The 13,179-nt window shown below is 37.3% G+C and overlaps 1 protein-coding gene across 1 annotated transcript; it reads left to right on the forward strand.

Annotated features, from left to right (window-relative positions):
• The first annotated feature begins 35 nt into the window (after window positions 1–35).
• On the forward strand, window positions 36–12,436 carry btbd16 (BTB (POZ) domain containing 16). Its single transcript, XM_079477165.1, has 18 exons — window positions 36–85; window positions 248–520; window positions 724–766; window positions 882–1,038; window positions 3,813–3,918; window positions 4,391–4,479; window positions 4,901–5,029; window positions 5,628–5,759; window positions 5,871–5,982; window positions 6,454–6,523; window positions 6,640–6,770; window positions 7,437–7,556; window positions 7,827–7,912; window positions 9,219–9,301; window positions 10,420–10,494; window positions 10,727–10,828; window positions 11,659–11,847; window positions 11,939–12,436. Exons 2-18 carry the CDS (start codon window positions 447–449, stop codon window positions 12,002–12,004), a joined length of 1,764 nt encoding a protein of 587 aa, XP_079333291.1. The 5' UTR covers window positions 36–85; window positions 248–446; the 3' UTR covers window positions 12,005–12,436.
• Window positions 12,437–13,179: the final 743 nt, after the last annotated feature.

Below are 13,179 nucleotides of genomic sequence, written 5' to 3' on the forward strand. Positions count from 1 at the left end.
TCTAGCTTATGATTGGTTAGTTTAGAAAGCGAGTTGAACTTGAACGCGATGGGCGGAACCCGTTTCGGTTTGAACTATGGGAATTGTATGCAAACGCTTGGTTTAGTTTTAAGCTGGTTATATTGCGGTACACGCAAAGTTTATTATAAAAAAGTCACGTTTTTGTTACTTTATGTATCATTTTAATGTGTTTTGCAAGTTTCAGTAGATCATTTTGTGATGCTTTGTGTTATTTGATACTTGACAGGTCTAGTGACCCCCACATCTCCTAGCAACAGGATCTGTCAACAGTAGACATGAGCCCTAAACACTACTAAGGCTAGTGTCTTTTATATTCATCCACCTCTACAAAGAGTTTGTTTAGTGGCTTTTAGTCTTTTAGTTAGGATGAGCCATATCGCCTTTAATATCCCCTGAATGTTTGGGAACATGATCAGTCAGGACCCATGAAAGGATTTGGAATTAAAGGGAACGTATATTCACTAGAGTCCCGCAATATGCATTCCAGACCTCATACAAGGTGGGTTGTTGTGTCTTACTATTCTTATTAATCATATATGATAATTATATTTTCCTAACTGTCGAGAGAAAATAATGGGTAGCACTACAATAAATAAATGAAGCTAAGAAAATATGTTTTTGTCAGAAATATGATTTCTTTAATGTTTGTTTTTAAATTTGGTTTTGCAATTCACACATCACAAACCTATTTATTTATTGCAGGTTGATCGCCTCTCACGTTTCACAGCTAAATTCTAAACGAGGTGTAAGTTTGAAACATTTGAACTATTTTCGCTTTGTAATTCTGATACAAAGTGGATTTATTTTAACGTGTGCAGCACACAAGTATTATTTGTAGTGTTTTGCTATGATTGTAACAGGTGGCAGCTCGCTCGCTGCTGTGTCAGCGCACACAAACTGGGCACACTAACCGCTGGCAGCTGACGGGCACTGTGGGCAGTGACCTGTTGGGGCAGGCACAGGTTCGGCGGGCAGAGGAGTCCGCACTTCAATTATCAGATAGGAAAATCAAATCAGGTAAAATATGTTATCATTATACGTTCACAAACTAATCAGGCTTATTTTTTTATGAATTCTAGTGTGTTGCAGACTGCACATTGTCACACTCCTGCAAATTGGGGTTTAAATAAGTATAAAATCATGAACACTATATTATGCACGATGTCATAAAACATTTTTTAAATCATGCAAACAAAAAAAAGCCCTCATTAAAGGGCTGGTTCACCCAAAATGAAAATTGTGTCATCATTTACTCACCCTATTGTCATTTCAAACTTGTATGACTTATATTTTCAAACAATATATGGTATTTTGTAGAAAGTTGGTTACCAAACAGCATTGGCACCCACTCACTTCAATTGTATGGACACAAAACCAATGCAAGTGATTGGGTGGCAGTAACAACATTCTTCAAAATATTTTTGCTGTTCTGCTGAGGAAAGAAAGTCATACAGGTTTGAAATGCCAAGAGGGTAAACTGAGTAAATGATAAAACCCATTTCCATTTTTAGGTGAACTTTTCTTTAACTGTACCCTTTTCTTAAGTAATAGAAATAGTCAGGAACAGGAGAAAGAGAACCCAAGCGTAGACAGGTGGTGGAAACCAAAATACTTTCATAAACACAGACAAAGCAAAAACCCACAAGGGGGTAAAACCATGATAAACAGGAGATAATAATAACAATCTTGACAAGAAACAAACCGACTGGACTCGAGTAACAACACTAGACGTTAACTAAGACTGACTCGACAAGACTTTACACAAGGGTAGAAAATGACACAACTTCATACAAGCGGTATAATCCAAAAATAACTGGCACAAGAGAGCAAACACAAGGAGAGTAAATAGGGGACAAAATCAGGTGTGGAACAGGTGTAGGGCATAACACCATGATGACTAACAAGGAAACGAGAGGGCAGGGCAGAGATGAGACGAGTGCATGGTATGCCCAAACAAGCGATGCACATGCGCTTCAACACAAAACACGTGGAACTGTCACAATCCTTTCGCAAAGAGTAAAAAAGCATGACAAGGCGAGGCAGGATCATGACAAGAAAAGTTGTGGAAATGTTTAATAGACTTTTTGTAGTGAAGACATGAAAGTACGGACATGGATCAAATCTTTAAAAAGTGAAATATCTGATCGGTACTATGATTTCCGACTATGTAAATCTCTTAGCAGGACTTTAAAGGAATAGAACAACCTCCTTCTTCGATAAAACTAGTACACAGAGCAAGATATCCACTGGTGTACACACTTCATACTGTGTAAAACATGGGTGTTCATATTTGACATCAAGGAGTGACCAACTTGCCTTAATGATCTAAGCTTTACCCATGAGCCACAGGGCGTGTGCACTTGACTTTGCCAGAATCCTAACACTGTGCCAGCCTCGTCAACCTGGTGTCACAAACCTGGCATGGATTTAGGGATGGGCACCTAGAGGGGTCTGGCACCAGAGGGGGTCAGACCTATTGGCAGTTACGCATATGAATGCTCAATACCCCTTTAGAAAATAAGAAAAGCTTTTGATTCTAGTGCCAGATTTCTGTGGGTGCTTTTTAATCCAAATAATCAGAATACTGTGGTGAAATGGTGACGCACATGTTGAGAGGCGTCTGCTTGTGTTGAATGCTTCTTGTGGTTGTCGTTAATCTATGTTGTATATTTAAAGGGACACCCAAAAATTTTAATTCTGTCATTATTTACTCACCTTCAAGCAGTTCTAGATCTGTATACATTTCTTTGTTCTGATTAACGCAGAGAAAGATATTTGGAAGAATGCTTATAACCAGACAGATTTTACCCCCATTGACTACCATAATAGGAAAAATACAATCAAAAGTGCCCCAGAACTCTTTGCTGTGCTACTTCTCCAAAATGTCTTCTTTTGTGTTCAACAGGACAAATGATCAAGTTATTTCTCCTACTATGGGAGTCAATGGGGGGGCAATATCTGTTTGGTTATAAGCATTCTTCCAAATATCTTTCTCTGTGTTCATCAGAAGAAAGAAATATATACAGATCTAGAACAAATCAAAGGTGAGTAAATGATGACAGAATTTTCATTTTTGGGTGAATAATCACTATAATTAACTAAACCTCACCAAAACATAAATCAAAACATTTTAATGTGTTTTTGTGCACTAGTGACACATCTTTTCACTGATCAAGATTTTTTTAGAGTTAGTATTATTTAGTATAATTTAGTATTGTTTATAATAAACTGATTTTTGTTAACATCAGTTAATACATTAGCTTTAACTGAACCTTACAAAAAGCAATATGTTTTTTCTCTTTTAATGTTAAAGCCAATGGAATTGGTGCTTGTTAACATTTACAGCTAAATTAACATAAAATAATATTAATAAATGCTTTAAAAGCTTAGCTAATCATGTTAGCTATGTTAACAACTTCCACATTCTTGTAAAGTGGTACTATTAAACATTATTACCAAAAAAAGTTCAGTAGCCATTGAATGGAAATGGAATAACCATTCTTAGTGGACTGATTATGTAATAAAATGACAATTGTATAAGGTAGCTGTGTACTCAACGATTAACATCTGTTTTAAGATATATTTTCCCCAAAATATCATTTCAAAATGTAGCGTTGTAGTTCCTTGTTTTACTCTTTAATAGTCCTAAATCGAGTCTTGGTTTCATTAATGCATTAGCAGCCATCTGTCACAAAACAAAGACATATGTTTGCTCAAAGCCAAACATATCTGGATCACTTCATTCTATTTTTGAACACACAGATTTTCTCTCACTGTGTGTTATGTTGCAGCTGACCCCATGGCACTTCGCTGGCGTGAGGATACCACTGGCAGCACACAATCCTCTTTGCCACGACTGGTTCGCCCGCTGTCAGCCAGCCAACACACCAGTGTCTGGTATGCAGCCAGGAGCAAGTGGACTTCCATGACAACTGTTTAGCAGGAGAGAGATGGCTGGTGGGGAGAGAGGGAGACAGTTTATCTCACTCTGGGGATACATCTGTGGGAGACCTGCCAGGCGACATTTTCTTTTTACATTTATTCATTTGGCAGACGCTTTTATCCAAAGCGACTTACAAGTAGGAGAGCATATAAACATTTTGTCAACACGCTAAACAGTACCGTTAGGTAGGTTTTGAGCTATTTTTTGAAAGTTGTGAAGGATGCTGCAGTTCTTGGGAGGCTGGCAGTTCAATTCCCACTTTCAATTTGGTGGGCCTTTAAACACAAAACTGCCAGGAACGCCACAGGACACTTGCAGTGGGGCATTGTGGGTTCAGCGGGGATTAAACTGACAATGTGTATGTGTGTGTGTGCATCCACAGTTAATGAATGCAGAATTAATGTCTCTCTTTACCTTTACATATAGCAGTGAAGTCACATGGCCTTCAAAGCTTGACACCCCAGAGATGCAATTTCACAATCTCTCTCACAGTGTGGCCGGTAAAGCTAAACCAGGTATTAACTAAAGTATTGATGATTCCATCTCATTACTAACTCAGGCAACCAAAACAATGATTATTGCTCTTATAGATGTATAAACTCTTGGGTATAACTCATCTTACATTTGTGCGGCAGAGCTGAAATTGTGCAGCTTGATGAGAAGGCGCTATTAAATAAGATATTAGATTTATGCTTGGCACACATCAAAACCCCCATACACATTAAAGGTGGGATCAGAGTCATGTCTCGAGACCAGAATCTAATCTCAGGGATGGGCTGTACGCACCTACCCACAACACTCTATAAACTAGCTAGCATCGCACAAATCTAGTGTCATGTATAGTCTTTAATGCTTAAAGTGTTACAATGAATTAACCATTGCCATAATAAAACAAAACAACTAAATAATATCTGTTTCCTCTGTGTATGTTCATAGATGCAGTGCTAGAGTGTCTGGGGGGCAAATGGAAGTTACATTGCCCTTTCCTGAATAACTCTGACACATTATTTGAGCTGTATACCAACAGCAAGAGGGAAAGAGTTGCTCAGCTTCAGGAGAGAGAAGGTATAGTGGCCATCCATTTTCTATTAGGATTAATTTAAAGTTACATTTTAATAAACATATATTTTGCTATTGATGGGATGCTGAATTTAACAGGTGCTTAAAGTTGAATTAAAATGATGTGATCATTTGTTATCATAAAAAGGTTAAAAGGTCTTAGAGCCTTAAAGGGATACTTCACACAAAAATACAAATGTTCTTATCATTTCATTTACTCACCCTCGAGTTGTTCCAAACCTTTTTTCAAAAATCTTTCTGTGCATCAGAACAAACACATTGATACAGATTTGAAGCAACTCGAATGTGAGTAAATAATTTTTGGGTGAAGTATCCCTTTAAAGCAGTATTACACTCAAGTTACTGATTTTAAATTACCAAAAGCTCCAAAAGTCTAAAAAAACAAATGTATAATTATGATGCATAATTAATAGACAAATTTTATCTTGAGTCATTTTATCCATTTAATCATTTAACATTGTTGATAACAACTTGTGAATTGCAGTGTTAAATAGAAAAGTATGTGGGGCCCACCCTTGTGGATTGGTTGGCTTAAGACAACTGAAAGCACCCAAATGACTCGTGTGATTTCTTCGGATTATAGTGAGTAGACAGAGCAGCAGAACTGGAAGTTCTCTGTGCAGCTATGGGAGAGGTCAGGTTTTTAGTAAGTGGAATCTCAGTGGCCCACTGACTCTCCGCTTGCCCGTCAAAGATTCCTCCATCACTAAAGATGGTAAGCGCATAAGTCAGCCATCAGTTTGTCATCTGTGATGTTGATTGATGACGGTGCAGAAAACGACTGCTATGGAGTAAGAATTATGTCAGAATCTCTGCTCTGGTCCAGCTCTGTCATTTGTCCTGCGGACGCTCTATGACCCAGAGGAACGACCGGATGAATGGGGCGAGAGTGTGATCTCTGCTGCAGTGTTACTGGGAATGTCAGATCTCTTCCAGAAGTGAGTGACATGATCTTATTTAATTTTTCAGCTGATCCTTTTTTTTAACTTAGGAATGTTAATGAATGACTCGGTCATGCAAAATGTTTCTCCCACAAATACTGAAAGACATAAACATATTATTGCCTAAGATTGTACGTAATGTGTCAGATTTAATAAAAATCTCTGATCTAGTGGTCCACACCCAAAAGTAGGTTGAACCTGATGTGAATTTTGGCACTGCATTTATTTGCAAAATACTTTTCATATAAAATCAGCCGTGTTCCACCCAACTGTGTTTGAGCTTCAGCATTGTATCATAGTTCTTTTGGTCATGGGTGCATCAATTTCCAGTATTTTAAAGCAAAAGGTCTACACGGTGGAAACCCGACACATTTTATCTGACACATTTTTATATATATATTATTATATTCTACATTCGAATATTATAATTGATGCAAAACGTAACTAACATATGGATATAATTGACAGATGTCTTAAAGAGATGATGAACAATATCTCATCCTCCACTGTGTGCCGCTTTCACGAGGTGTCCTGTAAGGTAAAATCAAAGGGGGTTACGGTAGCCATGTCGTAACATCAGAATGTACAACAACCTTTGAAGATGTTTTTCTATAAATGATCAGCAGGGGGAGACCTCATATCTGTGTTTTTCAGTTTAAAGATACAGCCCTCCAGACAGCGTGTGAGCGTTGGCTCGAGCTGTTCTTAGTGACCGATCTCTCCTGTCACGTAAACCTCAGAGACTTGCCCTTTGACCTCCTGCTCAAGACCTTGCATAGTCCAAGGTGACATACTTTATCTTTACATGGCGATCTCTGTGTCAGTGATAAATCACAAACGTTGCTTTCACCATCATATTAACATCATGGTATCGCACGTTTTTAATGTTAGGAATCTCACAGCCTGTCAAGAACAATCCCATAAGTCATATTTGACCCCAAAGTCTGAATATATTTAAAGTTCACCTGAAAATAAAACGTTGCTCGTCACTCTTAGGTCTTTCACAACCTGTATATGGCTCTTTCTTCTGTGGAACACAAAACATATATATTTTGAGAAATGTCTCAGTGGTTTGAATGTAAGCGAAAGGGCTCGTTTTGGGTGAACCCTACCTGTGAAATGACAATCTCTTCCTAACTCTTTCTAAGTCATGTGAGTTTGGAATAACAGGATATATTTTATTTAAGGTTATGTCATTTATATATTTAATTATTTTCGGGTGAACTAGTTGTTTTGAGTGAATTATGCAATAAAACTGTTCTTGACCTATTATGAGATTCCTTCCATTACCTGTTCCGTGTGTTCTGCATCTGCTTCCTGCAAGTTCACCAAGCACTTTGCTTTACTTGAAATGACCTCCGGCAGACATAATGACTATTAAAACGCATGAAAATGAACAGATGGGTAAATCAACAGGAAACTAATAAGGTTACTTTGTCTTCTTTGTGTAGATTGTTTACACTTGGTGAGTATGATCTCTTGAGAGCAGTACTTTATTGGCTTTACCTGCAGCTGAACCCCCTCAGAACAACCCTGCCTGCACACAGCCCCATCATCAACTTCTTCTCCAGGTAGATATCTTCCTGTCTATAGATTCACTGTTATAGTGTCAAAGCAACGTTTAACTATCTGCCTGGAGTGGCACACAGCAGATGGCACATCAGGATAATTCCAAACATATAGTGAATGCAGAATGTGTTGAGGACATAACAGTAATTCAGTCACATCCAATGTGCAGTGAACCACGTCCATTTGGAATAACCTTGTTGATGCTTAGCTGGTTTTGTGCACATGTCGTGTAATGACATAGATTACCTCCACAATGTGTTGCTCTTGTTCAGGGAAACAGGCGCTTTCTTGGAACAGCCTCACGGACAAAAATACATCACTATATTTCAAGCTCTTCGACTGCATGGCATTACTGAATGTATGTGATAATAATATTACATCTTTTCATTTTCTGTTTTCACAACCAGGATTCTCTGCTAAATGCACTCTTTCAAACGGATAGTTCACCAAAAAATGTAAATACTGTCAGTATTTATTTTCCCTCGTGTTGTTTCTGTATATTGGAACACAAAAGAAGATATTTTGAGAAATGTTTCCGTGTTTTCGTGTCCGTACAACCGAGGTCAAAGAGACGGGCCATGTTGTTTGGTTACCAACATTCTTCCAAATATTCTCTTTCGTGTTCTGCAGAAGAAAGTCATGAAGGTTTGGAATGACATGTGGATGAATAAATAACTATGCCGTTCCTTAAATATTTAATTAAATGATATTTCTCCAAAAATGTGTGTTAATAGGTTAAATAGCGTATATATAGCATAATCTTTATAGCAATGCTCAGAATCTTGCCCACTGGACCAACATGACCCACACTGTGAGTGACTATGCAGAACAGACTTCACCAGCACATGTAGACAATTATAACAACGATGTGTCATTATGTTGAAATACTTTCTCTGATCCTAATTTTATGTATAAAGAGATTAAACAGTGTGGCATTGGGTGATTTAAAGGGATAGTTCACCATGAAATGTAATTCAGTCATCAACAGACTGGTCCAAACCTGTATACATGTCTTTGTTCTGATGAACACAAAAGAAGATATTTGGACAAAACAGATCTCATGCCCCATTGACTCCCATAGTATTTATTTTCCCTACAGTAAATGAGGCAGTATTCTTACAGATATCTACCTTTGTGTTCAGCAGAACAAATACATGTATACAAGTTTGGAACAACCTGACGATGAGTAAATGATGGCAGGATTTTCATTTTTGGGTGAACTATCCCTTTAAAATTCTGGCTTAACCAATTGTCTGAGTACACAGCCACACAGCAAAATCGGCAGTGTTCAAAAAGGTCAAATTAACTCTCACAGTGTATATAGAGTGTGGATTATACATACACTGTGAGAGTTCATTTGACCTTTTTTAACACCGGCGATTTTACTGTGTAGTTTGTCTGAACACGAAAGACAGGTGGCATATTATGACGAGATATCTGTTCGTTCACAAACTTTATTATGACTATGAAATGATTCAACAAACTCTAAATGTTAAACTTCAGCATCTTGCAATGTAGTCAAACTGTCAAAACAATACTTTCATCTGGTGGATGATCATGATCCACTGCTCAGAATTTTTGAGTGAATGTGTATGTGGTGTAAATGTGTTTTTGTTGGCTGTCAGAGCTGATCTTTGTGAGATAGTTGTGTATTTATGTCACAGGGCAGCATCTGCAGGAGCTGCACAACATCAGAGTGTTTCCTGAAGCCAGCTTATTTCACATCCTGTCCAATCATTACCACAATGTAGGTGAACACAAACACACACTGTTAACAATAAATAGTTGAGAAAATGTTGAAAAAATAAGGCAACCTTATGCAGTAAGTCTTTAGAATATATAGGAATATACGTATTCTTGACTTAAATGTCCAGTGTATGAAATTAAGCGGCATCGAGAGGTGCATGTACTGTATGGATCACTGTAAAGATCATGTTCCATGAAGATATTTTGTCAATTTCATATCGTAAATGTATAAAAACGTCTGTGAGTGGATGGCCTGCTACAGCGCCTCTGCTCAACAACTTTAAAAGGAATTTTCTCAATATTCCGATTTTTTTGCACCTCAGATTCAAGAGTTTTAAACGTCCTGTCCTCACAAACCATACATCAATGAAAAGATTAATTATTCAGCTTTCAGGTGATGTACTAATCTCAATTTCGAAAAATGTACCCATAAGGCCTGATTCACATTTCGCGTCTAAAACCGAGCTGAAAACGTGAACCGCGCCATTTCTTAAGTCAAATGACCCACGGTGCGAGCGCCGCTCTCTAAAACTATTTCCATCTTGTTGCCAATGTGCAATCTACATCTATTTTTTGACAAGTTGACCATGTTAAGCATAAGAAACCAGCATGTTTAACAAGGTTAAGAAGTCAGAATGCATGAAATAGCATGTTACCTCTATATATTCTGTAGGTACTCTACAATATGGCATGCTGTCAATTTTTGAATAAAACAACTGAAATAATATTTAATGATCTTGTGCACGGTGTGCCAGAGAGTTTAAAAGCCAAATGTCATCCATAAATTTAGTTTTTGTAAACGGTTATTGTAACAGTTATATTGCTTCATATTATAGCATAATGTGTGGTATTTGAGATGTAAAGTTGTCTAAATCACAGTTGCAACTCTTTTAGGTAAATGCACTTCTAGTTCTGAGAACTTATTCCACCATTATTTAAAATGTTATTCTAGTTTGCGTTTACAAATTGAGGGATGAAGTTATTTCCTAAAGCTTAGCATACATGTATTGAACCTGAAACGTTCCTTTAAATATGTATTCAAAATCATTTCTTTCCTGCATACTAAATGTGTTTTTGGTCTCTATTTATGAAGTGAAAATGTCTTTGATATTTCTGTAGCTTTACAATGGGGGTGACATGACCGTGACTGACTTCCACAAACAAGCAGTGCGATTTGGAATGATGGTTGATGGGGTACGGAATACATTTTAAAACTTTCACACTGATCTTCAAGCCATTTTTAATGTCATACATGGTCCAAAGAAAACACATGCTTTTCTGTGCTTAAATCACCTGCTTTTATGTTGGACATCAAGCCTGATCAAATGCGACAATATATGTTTAGTCTTTAATGTCTGTGCTCTCTATCTGTATGCTTTAGAGCTGTGCTTTCTGTGTTGATGTGTTTTTCACTGTTACACTACAGGAAGAAGAGTGCCGTACTAAAACCATGAACCTCTATGGCTTTTACTTTCTACTTAAAGCTGTTAACGTGGATGAATCTGATACATACAGCTTCTACATTGAGGTCAGAGTTCTCACAGCGTCATTCACATCTTGTCCTTTGTACCTTTTAGTTTTTCCCAAAAGTGAAATGTGTGTGAAAAGTGAAACTGAAATGTTAAGGTTGTCTTAAAAAAACATTTCTTTTATTTAAAAGTTACCTTACTAAATATGTAAAAAATGAAAAGGAATTAAAGGCAGAATGCATGATGTCTTACGGTGCTAACTTTAGTCTGTTAGCACTAAATGATCCCAGCCTCCATGCGAATCGCCTTCCAAAGCTACGCCTCCAAAACACCAATACATTCTTATCGAGGCATGTACAAACCTGTCTAAAAGAAACAGAGCAACCGTGGTATCGTCGTTCGTTCATTTTTTCTCCCGGAGCTTAACACGACCTGTTAATACAAAAAAATATTTGACAATTACTTCTTGATGTGAAGAGATTTCCAACCAGCATGACAAAAACGTTTCTGAACAGAATCATGCATTCTGCCTTTAACATACAGGAGTGCAACAAACTCAAAACTTGCAGTTCTGATAACTCAAAAGATTCGATGTAACTGATTACCTCAAATTTTCTTTTTGGTTTTCCCAACTTATTTCGGTTTACCGTGTGAACCTTGATCTTTGTAGCTTTTTTGCCATATAACTAAAGCGATTAAAGACTGGACTAGATAGTAAATATGGATATTAAATATGAATGGTATATTTTAGAGAAGCGTAAGAAAATGTAAACTGTTTCTTAACGACATTACCCATTTTGTAAATATAAATTTGCATTTCCTTTTTTCACTCCTGTTCTTCTTTCCCACCGTTTACTCTCTCTCTCTCTCTCTCTCTCTGTTTTTGTAGAGGTTGAGACACTGGGACCCTGCTCTGTCTCAGTCTTCTATTGTGACTCGTCCGTTCTGTATGAGACCTGATCGATCAGTGTGCTATCACATCACAGTTCAAAGCTACTCCAACGGTGAGTTTCGGGAGCACAGCAGTGGAGCTGTCAATCAAGAGTTTGGCTTATGGAAGCGTTGCTGCAGGAGCAAGGTACAAACATATGCACAGAGACAATGAAAATAACACACCTTATGACAGAAAGCTAAATGACTCTAATATCTCTGATTCTTGTCTTCACCAGCCATTCCATGTTGAAGGACTCTCTCCGCCCATTCTGGTGACCTTTGCACTAGCATTTCCATTTTGACGTTGCCTCAACAGTTAAAGATACAATTTATACATTTTTTCCAATAAAACATTAAAATAACGTCTATCGCACAGTATATTGTATTCACTGTGTTGTATATATTGTACATTCTCCTAAATCTAGAAAAATCCATAGTTTTAACCTGTGCATTATTGCATTGCATGTCAATGGCATCATGTCCCGTTATTCTCAGTGTTTGTATTCTTAAGCAGCTTTTTTTATAAGTTACATTCTCAACCACTTGACAGCAAATGTTTTACACTGTATGTGTGTTTAACTTTATGTTCTGGGGTTAACAAACAGTTCTGGGGCACTGGTAGTCATACCATTGTATTTTTCCAATGGGTTTTAAGCATTCTTCCAAATGTCTTTCTCTGCGCTCATCAGAATTTTTGGGTGATGTATCCCTTTAAATAAAACTGATGTTAACGCATTGAATTATTTTAAGATTTATTTAATAAAATCTATTGTAAGAAAAATTTAATTATTAGATGTAGCAGCACTACTAACATAGTATTACAAAATGTACCCTGTTGCAGAAAGTTAATGTATAATCATCCAATCTATAAGGATGAAGAAGGCAATGCAGAAATGCAAAATTCACAGTATAGACTGTACACTGCCTACTGTTTAAAAACAAATGTTATATGAAGGTACACATATGCAAAATATGCCAAACAGTTCTAGTTTGCTACAATGTCCTCACCCACTGCATGGTCTTAACTTACTGTATTACCTTGGAAATAAAACATGGTAGGCTATTTTAAGTCTAGTGTTGTTTAAAAAGGTTGAAATAATTGTCAGCCGTGCCAATTATATAAGTAACAAGGTATACATATAGAGATATACTGTATATTCATCAATAGCTGCATAACAGCTATAAAACAATTTAGTTTATTTCTCACTTGTGTACATCTGACACACTGGCCAATTGCAGACTTTCGTCATTTGGCTCATGCAAGCTCAAAATAGTTTCCCTGCTCTTGAAATATGCTACATTGCTATTGTTTTCAAGAGGTCCAAATTGAGGGAAGAGGAAGCGTGTATGCGTGGTGCTCTGTGTTTTCACACGGGCAATCTGCCATTGAGGAAGTACAGTCATCCCATCACAATACATGCTGGAAAATGCTCAGCAGAGCAGTACGGATATAAAGGAGCCGTCCACACACTAAAGC

This window comes from Barbatula barbatula (genome assembly GCF_947034865.1).
Source record: "Barbatula barbatula genome assembly, chromosome: 16".
NCBI lineage: Eukaryota > Metazoa > Chordata > Actinopteri > Cypriniformes > Nemacheilidae > Barbatula > Barbatula barbatula.